Raw genomic sequence first — 13,146 nt, 5'->3', positions numbered from 1 at the left:
TGTAAAATTATGTTATACTTTTGAAAGCATCATTTTAAAAGTGAAGTTAGAGAGAGGTTGAAAAATATTTGGAAATAAGGAAAAAGGCATACCTTCTCCTTCTCCTGCAAGGTCCAAAAGCCAAGCGATAGACAAAGAGGATAGGCAGAGGGATTCAAAGACATTTATACTGACTTTACTATACAGATTTACACATTGCAGTGGGTAGGTAAAAGCTTTTTTTTTTTTACAATGTCATTAATAATACTGTATTTGTCATTGCAATATGTATATTATGTATTATACACATTGAGTGTGTGTTCATTGTTAACCATAACACGTTCGGGGTAGACTCCAGCTCTGAGGAAGGACGACTTCCATCCATCCACATCCTCCTGACTATCACAGGCCAGCTCCAGTTGACGGTAGTCCTTGTACACATTCCTGTGGTTTGAGGGAAAGCTCTTAGCATCAATGAATTCATGACTGTGGTTAGGTGTGTGTTGATGTCGATGTTGGTTTTTGGTGGCCAAGCCGCGAAGCGGCAAAGCCACCCTAAGGGTTTCTACGTATTCTTATTATTAGGGGCCAAGCAGCAAAGCTGGTCAAACTGGTCAAAGTTGGACTGGTCAAAAAGTTACCCACGTAACTTTTGAACCGTATGACCGATTTTCAAAAATGAGGTACCATTGGATTCCCTGGATCAAGACGAGTTCAACACACCCTATGAATGTCAATTTCCGGTTATATAGATTTTCCACCATTTAGAATTTTAAGGAAACACGTTTTTTCACTTTAACTACTTATATTTTTTTCAAATCTTCCCCAGAATTGGCACACATTATCATCAGACCAACCCTCACAGAAGTTATCAAGGGATATTCGATTTTCAAAACCGTTTGTCCGGTACAGCCAATCAAAATCGGCAACAAAGCAACCAAACAGGAAGTTGGGTCATATCTCAGCTAATCTTTGAGAAACTTAATATGATGACTCGGAACCCTCTTCTGAGGCTGTCCAATTAATTTGGTGTCATGTGATCACTGGGCGTGTCCGCAGGAAGCAAAAATGTGTTTTGGCCAATAACTGTTGATTTGTTTGCTTTTATTAAGTGATTCCTTTGTCTCATGATATGTTGGGACATCCCGTATGTGATACATGATAACTTGTGATAATAGCCGAATTGATCCGGCCGCCATTTTGAATTCATTGAAAAACGTTTTTTCTTTACTCCTCTTACACATGTTGTCCAATCTTCACCAAATTTGGCAGAGAGTATCTTCAGACCAAGCCTCACAAAGGGTTTCACATGATTTTTTGATTTTCAGAACCGTTTGCCCGGTACAGGCTGTCAAAATGTGCCATTAAGCCAGCCAACAGGAAGTTGGGTCTTATCTCAGCAAATCTTTGATGGATTCACACCAAACTTGCTGCGTGTACTTGTTCCCTCTTCTGAGGATGTCTAAAGTGTTTTATGGGTTATTTGACTGGTTGGCCACCTCATTGCTCCTTGCAGCTATATTTGGTGGCCAAGCTGCAAAGCGGCGAAGCCACTTAAGTGTTTCTACCTTTTCTTGTTATTGGTGGCCAAGCCGCAAAGCGGCGAAGCCACTTAAGTGTTTCTACTAGGGCTGCCACTAACGACTATTTTTCTTTTGATTAATCTGTAGACTATTTTATAGATTAGTCGATTAATCTAAATGATTCATTTTCCTCCATTTCTTTTTTTCTTTTCATTTTTTTTTTTTTTTACAATTATTATGTATTTTTTTACAAAACTGTAGGTTTAAACTATCAACTCCAACGTTAATTAAAATATTTAGATAAGGTACATAACATATCCTAACATACACGAACACACACCCCTTTTAAACCAAAAATTCCAAGGTGCTGGTTCTGGGCTGGTGCTTATGCCAGTTCGGTAATGATTGGACAGCGATATTCGCCAATTATCTAAGAACCAGGTAGTCTACATTTACCACACTCTAGAGCCGGAGTAGGGCTAACGTCTTTAAATCACTTCATACGCCTCCATTGTCCTAGCAAAGCGTCATGGTTACGGTTAACAAGTTAGCTAAATAGCAAGAGCTAACCTATAGAGCCATCTTATCGACCAACGTAGAATAAACCCCGATTCTAACCTACCTAAACATTTATTCAATGGAAACTCTAAGGTAGCAGGCAGACAACTTTATAGCTTTAATAATGCGTGTATTTAGCAGCTACAATGACAACATAGATTAAAAAGGCTATCCCTTATAAACATGAATAGACAACACCAGACAACGGTGGTTTTGCCTTTTTTGCGCCTGTATGTTTTCTTTTCAGGTGCTCGTGCATAGCGCAAGTGCTGCTGTGGTAAGCCATTGATACTTTGCACAGTGTACAAACCACCTTATTGTTTGGTGATAGCGTTAAGTCGAAGTATTTCCATACTTTTGAAGCCTCGGGTATTTGAGGACTCGGGTTTCGGAACCAAGTCGGACTCTGCATCTGCCATGATATTTGAGCGTTGACTGGAGCCGACCAATGACTTGAGGCAACAACGACTGACGTCATACAAGCACCAATTACGATGTGATATTGAAGAAGAACACTTGTTATAATGAATTGAAGCGTTTTTTGTATTTTTTTATACTAAAAAATGTGTTTTAAAAAATGCATTGATTTAAAATATTAATGTCGACGCATTTTCGGCGTCGATGACGTCGACGAATCGCAGCAGCCCTAGTTTCTACCTTTTCTTATTAGGGGCCAAGCAGCAAAGCTGCGAGGCACCTATTGTAATTGTTAGTATTATAACCATTGTTATCTCACATATATATTATTATTATTATTTCAGTTTGCCCCCTAAAACTTTGTCAATATTTGGACTACATATACAATGCCTGTGTCAAAATGTTTGTCTTGGTCTCCATTGAGTTGCTTGTATTTGGATTTACGTTCAGTTGCACAGTTTAGGAGGTTACAACGTTTTTGTGGGGACAAAGTGCCTTTCGTCGACGAAGGGTAATCTGTGCTAGTTACGTCACCACGTCAACACACGTTAGCAACGACACATGGATACAACGTGATAGAGACTTTCTAGCTCGCAAATTGGAGCTTGGATTATGAGTGAAAAATACCACCCCGAAAAATCACAACCATTTGGCTTTGTAGAGAAAGCGATTTCGAGTGGAACTGCAATCTCGCATTTTTGATTTAGGTCGTGACAGGCTTTGAAATTTGAGCAAGTGCAGGTCCCCCGTGAGACCGCCTCGTCTTTTAGGCGGCAGCCATGCTAGAAAGCGTCATAGTAGTATTTTTTTGTAGCTAGCTAATTTTATAGTTCAATTCTACACTAAAAAACTGAAAGAGGGAAATGTTATAACGATATGACTAATGTGAAAACAGCCAGGTGGTGAGATTTTAATATAGATTGCTGTAAAAACGTTGAATTGTTTGCTAAGTGAGAGCCTGTCAGCCTCCATTGACGATTGCGACAGCATCAACAGTGTTGTCACTCAGTCAACTGTCGATCTGCGTCTGGTGAGTGTTTTCTTAATTTCGTACCAGGGTCAATTCTACATCTAAATGGACAGCAGTGTTTTAAAGATATGGCGATTGCTAAGACAGCCAGCGGGTCAGCATAGTTTGTTATTTGTGTAAAACTTGGAATTTGAGTGAGACTGTGTCTTGTTTTGACGTTAGCCACAGAGTCACAGACTCGGCTCGCCCACTGGCAGTGTAGTAGGCTACAGTACTGTCTTCAATGCCACAGCCATAGCTTAACTTTATTATGTCTTATTACACGGCTGTTCTTAACGCTGTAGAAAGCTCCATTCACTTGAATGGGGCTTCCCAACGTTCTGCGGTCTGATATCTTCTGATAACAGACCGTTGCTATGAATAGCAGACCGCTGTCAAGGAAAGTGGCTTTTTGCTTCTGATTCACGTCTTTCGTAGCACTCCGCAAGTAGTCCGGTAACTTTTTAACCCTAGCGTACTCAGTTGCTTTGCGACGTCAGCTGATTTGAAGCCTAAAGAATGTTCAATGTCTATGAAGTTCAACGTCTTTGGCGAACTATTTCTCTGCTGATCAACACAACGAATGGTAACAAATTAATTGTAAAAAGACACACTGTGTTAAGTCATTTTGTTGGCAAGTAGCCGTATAATAAGCGGGATAATGTATAGAACGCCGGTCATTATCGGTAAAATAAGCCCCTTCAGAGTAAAGCTACACCCCTCCGTTTTGCGTCGGGGTGCTGTTCGCCTTGTCGGGGCTTATTTTCCCGATTATGATGATTCTATGCTGTAGAATGCTCCATTCACTTGAATGGGGCTTCCCAATGTTCTGCGGTGAACAATTTTCTCATATTTGTCCATTGCTATGCATATTTGACCGCTTTCAAGGGAAGTGGCTTTTTTGCCTCGGATTCACGTCTTTCGTAGCACTCCGCAAGTAGTCCGGTAACTTTTCAACCCCAGCGTACTCTGTTGCTTAGCAACGTCAGCTGATTTGAAGCCAAAATAATGCTCAAAGTCTATGAAGTTCAACGTCTTTGGCGAACTATTTCTCTGCTGATCATCAATACGAATGGTAACAAATACATTGTAAAAAGACACACTGTGTTAAGTTATTTTTTTTGGCAAGAAGCCGTTTAATAAGCGGGATAATGTATAGAACGCCGGTCATTATTGGGGAAATAAGCCCCTTCATGGCGAAACAAAACTGGCGAAAACTCTGCTTCGCGTCGTGCCTAACGACCTTACGAGCCTTACTTGTTCTAAAATCAGCACAAACCACGGCCTCTTGGGGCTTAATGCTTAATTATGCCTTACAAAAGAAACGTTCTAATTTCCTGCGTTTCAAACAATCAGTGGAGTTTGGATAGCAACGGCAGCTAGCTTGCCTCTAGCAAACTGCTTTTGAATTAGCCATGTCCCCCTAAATTAATATCAAAGTTATTTACGTTTTGGGGGGCTTATTTTCAGTTAGCAGACAGTACTGTTTGAATCGCAATTCCATCTGAAATACTGCCAGTGACAACGTTGTTACAGTAGCTTGTTTCAAAGGGGGTTCCTTGTTTCAAAGAGTGTTCTTAATGAGTTATGCAATATGAGTAGGCTAAATGCTTGAAAATATCACTAGAAGGGAAAACGGACCCACCTGCATCTGAAGCAAGCAAGTAGGGCTGCAACTAACGATTATTTTAATAATCGATTAATCTGTCGATTCTTTTTTTGATTAATCAATGAATCGGATAAAATAACAACTAAAAAGCATTAATTTCCAACCTTTTATCCAAAACCAAAACTGACAGTGCAAATCCACAGTGCAAAAAATGTTCAGAATGTGCAAAAAACAGGCACACAATTTTGAAAAAGTTATTAATATTAGCGTGGATTTAATGCTATTTTCCAAGATGAGCAATTTATTTGAGTTTGGTTTAAAACTTTATTGAAAATTGAAAGGTTGTGGGAGTATGCCGGACTTTATTAGAATAATCTGGTGTATATTTAAGATTTAAGATTGACACAATTTTGAAAAAGGTTAAGATTTGTGAGGGAGGATTGAGCTATTTTCAAAGATTAGTGATTTTCTATCATTTTATTTGAAACTTCATTGAAAAAGTAAAGGCTGTGGAAGTATACCAGACATTGTTAAGATACTCTAATGTCTGTTTGAGGTTTTATGTTCCTAAAAATATGATAATACATTTTTCAAAATGGTATGGGTTGTTTTCACCCGGTCCCTAACGTGGTGCTGCAAAGTAGCGTCTTCCGAAGGTGAGACAAATTTCGAATATGAAACTATTCATAATAGATTAGATAATAGATTTTTTATATACATCTATGCGACATACTGAGTGGCGTAATAATCGCGCGACACAACGAATCGATAATGAAATTCATAGCCAACGCTTTTAATAATTGATTTCAATAGATTTAATCGATTCGTTGTTGCAGCCCTACAAGCAAGCACACCCTAAAATTTCCCCAGAAATTGTACCCTCTCTAGTTATTATTATTATTCCGCCATGGGGTCCTATGGCAGGCCCTAGAAGCGCTTGGTCGAAAGTTGTGAAATTTAGCACACTCATTGGGGACAGTCCCCTGGTCCAATTCACAAAGTTTCATGTCCCATACTTGGGCACTCTAGCGCCGCCAATGGGTCAAAGTTGGATTTGTGTTTACACACACAACTTTTGAACCGTATGACCCATTTTCAAAAATGAGGTACCATTGGATTCCCTGGATCAAGCCGACTTCAACGCACACCATGGCGTCGATTTCCGGTTATATAGATTTTCCGCTATTTCCGGTTTTATCAAAAACCTTTGAAAGTCTACTCCTCCTACAATTTTATTTAAATCTTCCCCAGAATTGGCATACATCATCTTCGGAGCAACCCTCACTCAGGAATTACTTTTATATTGGATTTTCAAAACCGTTTGTCCGCTACAGCCAATCAAAATCGGCAACAAGGCAACCAAACAGGAAATTGGATCAAATCCCGGCAAATCTTCAATAGGGTCCAAATGCAGTGCTCCCTCCTCAGGCCCCTCTAAACCGGAACTCTCTCCTCAGGCCCCTAAAGCCGGAACTCTCTCCTCAGGCCCCTTGTTTCATGTGTATCCGAGGTATTAGCGCCACCGCTGGTCGGAGGATACTGCAGGCTATTTATATTAATAGGCTACCTTACATTGAACTTCGGTTTTAGCATAAGTCAATAATGTTTAACAAAGCGGAAATTAGCATTGCGGCTAGCGTTACGTATTGCTAACATTACAAACATGATCACTGTTCTAACCCTGGCAAGCATAGAAAATAGGTTTGGCAGTTTAGCGTCATCTAGTGGTCATTATAGAATATTACATTTTTTCCGTTGGTCATTTGCAGCAGCAACAGCTGGCTCGTGTTATTGTTTATTGTTTCCACGGCAACAAGAGCCGGCTCTGAAATAATTCATTTTTTAACGTTGATAATACAAACAACACTACTCTCTTAATCTGAAATCAATATCCATCCTTGTATTTATGTTAAATGTTGCTTCATCAATTACCACTTCAATCATAAAGATCTGTAATAGCACTAAACATATATTCCATATTCCATATTCCAATAACGTAGGATTACGGCACGGTGTTCATGGGAAACTTAGGCTACTGCAGGGGGATAAATTAACAATAACCATGCCGAGAACATAGCCTTATGTATCGTTGATGAAATGCCTCATTTAGGCTATCACCGGCCAAACTGGCTAGCAAGTTTTTAATATGAAAATGAAATTCAGCCCGCATTTGGCGGGTGTTAATTTAGAACTCTGTACCTAACGCTAGCCGCAATGCTAATTTCCGCTTTGTTAAACACTATTGACTTATGCTAAAACCGAAGTTCAATGTAAGTTAGCCAATTAATATAAATAGCCTACAGTATCCTCCGACCAGCGGTGGCGCTAATACCTCGGATACACATGAAAAAAGGGGCCTGAGGAGAGAGTTCCGGCTTCAGGGGCCTGAGGAGAGAGTTCCGGTTTGGAGGGGCCTGAGGAGGGAGCACTGCATTTGGACCCTTCTCCAAATCTTTGAGATGTCAACACCAAACTTGGTATGATGATTCGGAACTCTTTTCTGAGGATGTCCACATAATTTGGTGTCATGTTATCACTGGGCGTAGCCGCAGGAAGCAAAAATGTGTTTTGGCCAATAACTATAACTAGAATCCTATAGATTCTCCGACATTTTGAATGTAAAGTAAAAGCGTTTTTTCGCTACTCCTCCTACAATTCTTGTAGAATCTTCTTCAAAATTGCCACAGACGATCTTCAGACCAAGCCTCACAAAAGTTATCCACTGGAGCTTTGATTTTGGCAACCGTTTGTTAGTTACAGCCACATCAAATTGATGTGGCCGCCATTTTGAATATACCGTTTTTTTCGCTACCTCTCCTATAAGGTTTGTCCAATCTTAACCAAATTTGGCACAGATCATCTTCAGACCAAGCCTCACAAAAGACATCACATGTTTTTTTGATTATCTAAACCTTTTGACTGGAACAGCCAATCAAAGTCATCAACCAAGCCACCATAAAAGAAGTGAGGTCATATCTCAGCACCTCTTTACTGCATTGACACCAAATTTGGTATAGGGACTAGGGACACTGTTCTAAAGAGGTCCAAAATAGGTCATGCTATTTCACCTCTAGGTGGCGCTGCAATAAGCAAACATTTGGCACCATTTATCTTAAGATCAAGCCTCACAAACCTTTCCACATTTCGGTAAAGCTCATCAAATTTGGCGATGAAGCCGCCAAAACAGGAAGTGAGATCATATCTCAGGAAATATTTGCTGAATTGACATCAAACTTGGCACAGGTGCTCAGGACCCTGTTCCAAAGTGGTCCACAAAAGGTTGTGTCATCTAACCGCTAGGGGGCGATCCTGTGTCACTAGGATAAGCTCACTAGAATAAGTTGGTGTCCTGGCAATGTCAACGTCAGAGGTTCGAATCCAGCCAAAGCTGACAAGCTTGTCATGTCTCTGATTCTCTGTTTAGCGATACTATAAGCCACTGCAAAGGAAGCCAGGTAAACCGCACTCACTAAATGTCGAAGGTTTCTTCTGGGTCATCTGACCTGCTTGGCCACCACATTGCTGCTTGCAGCTATATTTGTGGTTGTGTGTGTGTCAACAAAAGCAGTAGTCAGATGAATTCTTGTGGAATGTTGGAATGTGACTTTAAGAAATGTACTACCAGAGTAAGGGTAAGAAATTGTATTATTCCTCATATCAGAGATGGTATATTTATTCCTATAAGACTTACTACAAAATGTTCGTCAGTGTGTGTATATGTATGTCTGTTTAATTTAATTCGCTTTAATTTGTTTGCACTGTAATTCGTTTTTTGTTCTAAATATTTGTGCTGCAAATTTACGGCACAGACATCAAATTTTGGTGCATGCAGGCAAAGAATACGTCTCAGTCAGTCACAGGTGTTTCTACTACTATGGATTATGAGGTAGATCAGATTAAATGATTGAACGCTGCACAAGCTTCCCTCATCTGTCTGATATTTTTGTGCCGGGAGTTTTAGACATGCTCGCGGCAAGCTAGCTAGATAGATAGAGCAAAATCATGGGTCCGTGTACTTTGCGGCAAATTGATTTTTGTTTTGAAATTGGAAAACCAAAGTCGGTTTGAAAACCAAAGTTTCCCAACTACCATTTAAAAGTAGGAAAACAGAAAACGACACATTTTCAGTTTTGATAATGGAAAACGAAAAAACGACCCGTTATCTGATTTTCTTTGATGTGCTTAAATATGGAAATCCAGAATTAAAAGTGTGTGGAAATCTTCTTTCTCAATTTTGCGGAGATTTTTGTGTTGTGACCCGGAAGTTGCTCCCACGAGCTTGACAGTCACATATTCAGGATGTCAGCAGAGGGCGCATAGCAGAGAAGATGAACGATACAATTGCTCGCGGAGCAATTAAGCCTCGATGCCAAATTTGATTACATCGGACTTACTGAAGCATGGTTCACCTCGTCTCAGCATCTACCGCTTGTCCGGGGGTCGGGTTGCGGGGGCAGCCCTAAGCCTAAGCTAAGGTTCTACACCAAATCTGAATATTTTTCTAAGAAAGTCAGCGACCGATTCTATTATTTTAAAGTGTCTCTTTGACTTTTGTGGAAATGGGCCATTTAATCAATTTAAAATATGGACAATGCAACCATATTCGGAACCTGTACCCAAAATGCTCTGTTATCAAAAACATATTTAGATTTCAAAGCATCACTTATATATGTATTATTACATTTACTGTTAAATAAAGTACAATCATTAATAACGACATTTGGTAAAGTTGGTAAGGGTCTTATTCTTGCATATCACAATGTGCTTTGAACTAACTGTAATAATGGTATAGGTATTGCTTTACAGATCTTGTTGTATTCTCTATAAGTACAGTTTAAATTATGGTCTAAGGAGGCTTTATATTCAAATTATTTAAAATATTTATATTCATTATTTAAAAGGTTACCATTATCATCTAGAACATCATTCACAAACACAATGCCATTTTCATACCAATCATATTTAAATAACACATTTCTATTGATGACCCTATTGTTCCATAAGGCTCAAATCTTTTAAGCTAGACATTTTTAGGATACAATTTGTATAGGCTCAAATTTGTATGGGCTCAAATTTGAGTAACCTGAATTTCCCAGCCTTGAATTTTTGGGTCAGATTTTTATTACATTGAAATATATATTCATGTGTGAATTTGGTGTTGTTTAAATTTCAATATTAAGTATTTAATGCCTTTTAAATTCAAAACATGTCACTGATTTGCTTCCATACAAATGTCAGTGCACCCTCTACTGACATCCTGAATATGTGGACCAGAGTGACTGTCAAGCTCGCGGGTCACAACACAAAAATCTATGGAAAGTAGAGAAAGATTTCCAGACACTTTTTGAATTCCCGATTCCCATGTTTAAGCACATCAAAGGAAATCAGATAACGGGTTGTTTTCTGTTGTTTGTTTTCCTACTTCTGTGGTAGTCGGGAAAACAGCTTTTTTCCCGATTTTGGTTTTCTCATTTCAAAACAAAAATCCATTGGCCGCAAAATACACAGACCATCATGCATGTCAGATGTTGAGAATTTATTTGTTACAATAGATTATTCACAAAGAAAGGTTAATAATAAGTTAACATTAAGATTGATAGTTCATGTGTGAAATACATATATGTGGTTAAAAACAGACAGACTGTTAAAATGTCATTGGATTTGGGATTTGTATTGATTGGGACTTCATTACCCAAGATGCATTGATTAAGTGTAATGTACGTGATACATGCAAAGTTTAGGGTTTTGGCGAGAAGCCATTTTGTTTTTTGATGATTGCTGAGCAAGCACATAGCGCACACTGTATTTTAGGCTACTTTTTATTTCAGTAAAACGTCTAAAAAGAAGCAACGTCTCGCTTTGTTATTCATAGAGTCTAAGAAGATAAATGTACAACATTTTTGGTGCCGAAACCCGGGAAGAAGAACAGGATGAATGACGATGATAACGACGAGAGACCGGCCGGTGTGGAACAACTTGAGACTGCTGAACCAGATTGACGTTGAGTTACTGAAGGAAGATCGGGATATCGACCGTGTGCAGAATATGTTAGCCGTGTTGTCAGCAAAGGAGGACAGTTTGCGTGAGCTTGACAGCATTGTGGAAGAACACACTTCGCTGGAGGACGTGGAAGCTGAGACAGAACTCGCAGAGGAATACAGAGACCGCGTCATTGAGATGAAGACGCGAGCTCACCGAGTGATCCGAGATAATGAGACTGTGAGTAACCCACGGCCTGCTCGGCCAAGTGATGTTAGTGCAAACAAACCATCCGTGAGACTGCCTAAGCTACAGATCGAGAAATTTAATGGAGATGTTAGTGTATGGCAGGAATTTTGGAGCCAATACGAGACTGCTATTCATAGCAACAATGCACTTTGCAAAAGAGAAAAGTTTACCTCCCTGAAAACGTACCTTACTGGAACGGCTGCAAAGGCAGTAGCAGGACACACACTGACAGACAGTAACTATGATTCTGCAGTTGATATTCTCCAAAACAGATTTGGAAGGAAAGATCTCATTGTAAATGCTCACATGTCAAAGCTACTGAATCTCACTCCTGTAAAGAAATCATCTGATGTCAGTGCATTAAGGCAGTTATATGATGACTGTGAAATTCAAATCAGAAGCCTAGAGTCATTGGGAGTGGTATCAGACACCTATGGCAGTATGTTATGCCCAATATTACTCCAGATGATGCCAGATGACATGGCTCTTGAATACAGCCGTCAAAGAGGAGATAATGATGAGTGGAATGTGCCTAATGTGCTGAAGTTCCTGCAGAAAGAGGTTCAGAGCCAAGAGAGAACCTTACAAATGATGAAATCATATAACCAGAGAGAAAATCTGATTGCTAACAAAACCTGCAGTAAATCATATCAAGCCAATAATATGAAATTAAAGAAACCAAGCATGACATCTGCAGCTGCACTACACATTGCTGACCAGAAAATGCAAAACTGCCTATTCTGTGATAGCGCTGAACACAAATCTGAAAAGTGTCCAGACCACCCGGTGTCAGCACACAAAGAAAAACTAAAGAAGCTGGGCAGGTGTTTTGTGTGTTTGGGGTCTAAACACATCGCCAGGTTCTGCAGGTCAAAGGGCATGTCATGTGCCACATGTGGAGGCAGGCATCATGCAGCCATTTGTGAGAAAAATGAGTCATCCCCGCCTGCTGCGTCTGCCAACATGGACACTGTGATTTCCTCAGTAATTCCCCAAGCAGAGGAAGGAAAACCTGACACAGAGAACACTGTGCTGCTACAAACCGTCAAGGCATGGGTTGTAGGGCCCACAAGCAGGAAGATGGTCCGCTGCTTGCTAGATGGAGGCAGTCAGGGGAGTTTTGTACATGAGAATGTGGTGAAGACGCTGCAGCTACCTGTTACTAGACAAGGGACGCTTACTCTTCACACATTTGGCTCCTCTGCTCCAACAACGGTTAGTCACAACATAGTCAAGCTCAGCTTGGAGAATGTCTGGGATAAACAGCAGAGAATTGAAATAAAGGCAGTTGTGACCCCCAACGTGTGCACAGCGCTGATGAAAGTGCCTGGTGAACATATACAGAAAGAGATGAGAAGAAGAGGTCTACAGCTAGCAAACTGTGCTGGAGATGATAAACCTGGACTTTCTGTGTTAATTGGCTCTGATTATTACTGGCAGATAGTATCAGGCAGAGTAGAAAGACTGACAAAAGGCTTAGTGGCACTGGAGAGCACCTTTGGATGGGCAGTGCAAGGCCCAGTAGCAGTGTCCAGCATGACAGAGACGACATGCATGCATATTCAGCTTAGTGAGGATGCACAGATTGACAAACAGCTGCATGCATTCTGGGAAATTGAGTCCTTGGGTATCACGAGTGAGAAGTCTGAGAGCCCAGAGGAAGCAGAAGCGCTGCAGCGGTTCGAGGGCGTTACCAAGTGGGGTTGCCATGGCGTCAAAATCATCCTCCACTTCAAGACAATTACCGCATCGCAAAAAAGAGACTTGAGAGTTTGAAAAGGAAACTAAGCAAGGATGTCACACTCTACAGCAGATACAATGAA

General features: G+C 40.3%; 1 protein-coding gene across 1 annotated transcript in view; it reads right to left on the bottom strand.

The window, feature by feature from the left end:
- dnm1a (dynamin 1a) overlaps positions 1-13,146 on the bottom strand; it is a 164,558-nt gene that overhangs the window by 31,292 nt on the left and 120,120 nt on the right. The window contains 2 exon segments of the mRNA XM_084686659.1: positions 93-104; positions 312-423. Coding sequence (XP_084542785.1) covers positions 93-104; positions 312-423 — 124 coding nt within the window.

The sequence above is a fragment of the Hypomesus nipponensis genome, chromosome 22, assembly GCF_054491055.1.
Source record: "Hypomesus nipponensis isolate SF chromosome 22, ASM5449105v1, whole genome shotgun sequence".
Taxonomy (NCBI): domain Eukaryota; kingdom Metazoa; phylum Chordata; class Actinopteri; order Osmeriformes; family Osmeridae; genus Hypomesus; species Hypomesus nipponensis.
This window is presented reverse-complemented; position numbering and strand designations above follow the sequence as displayed.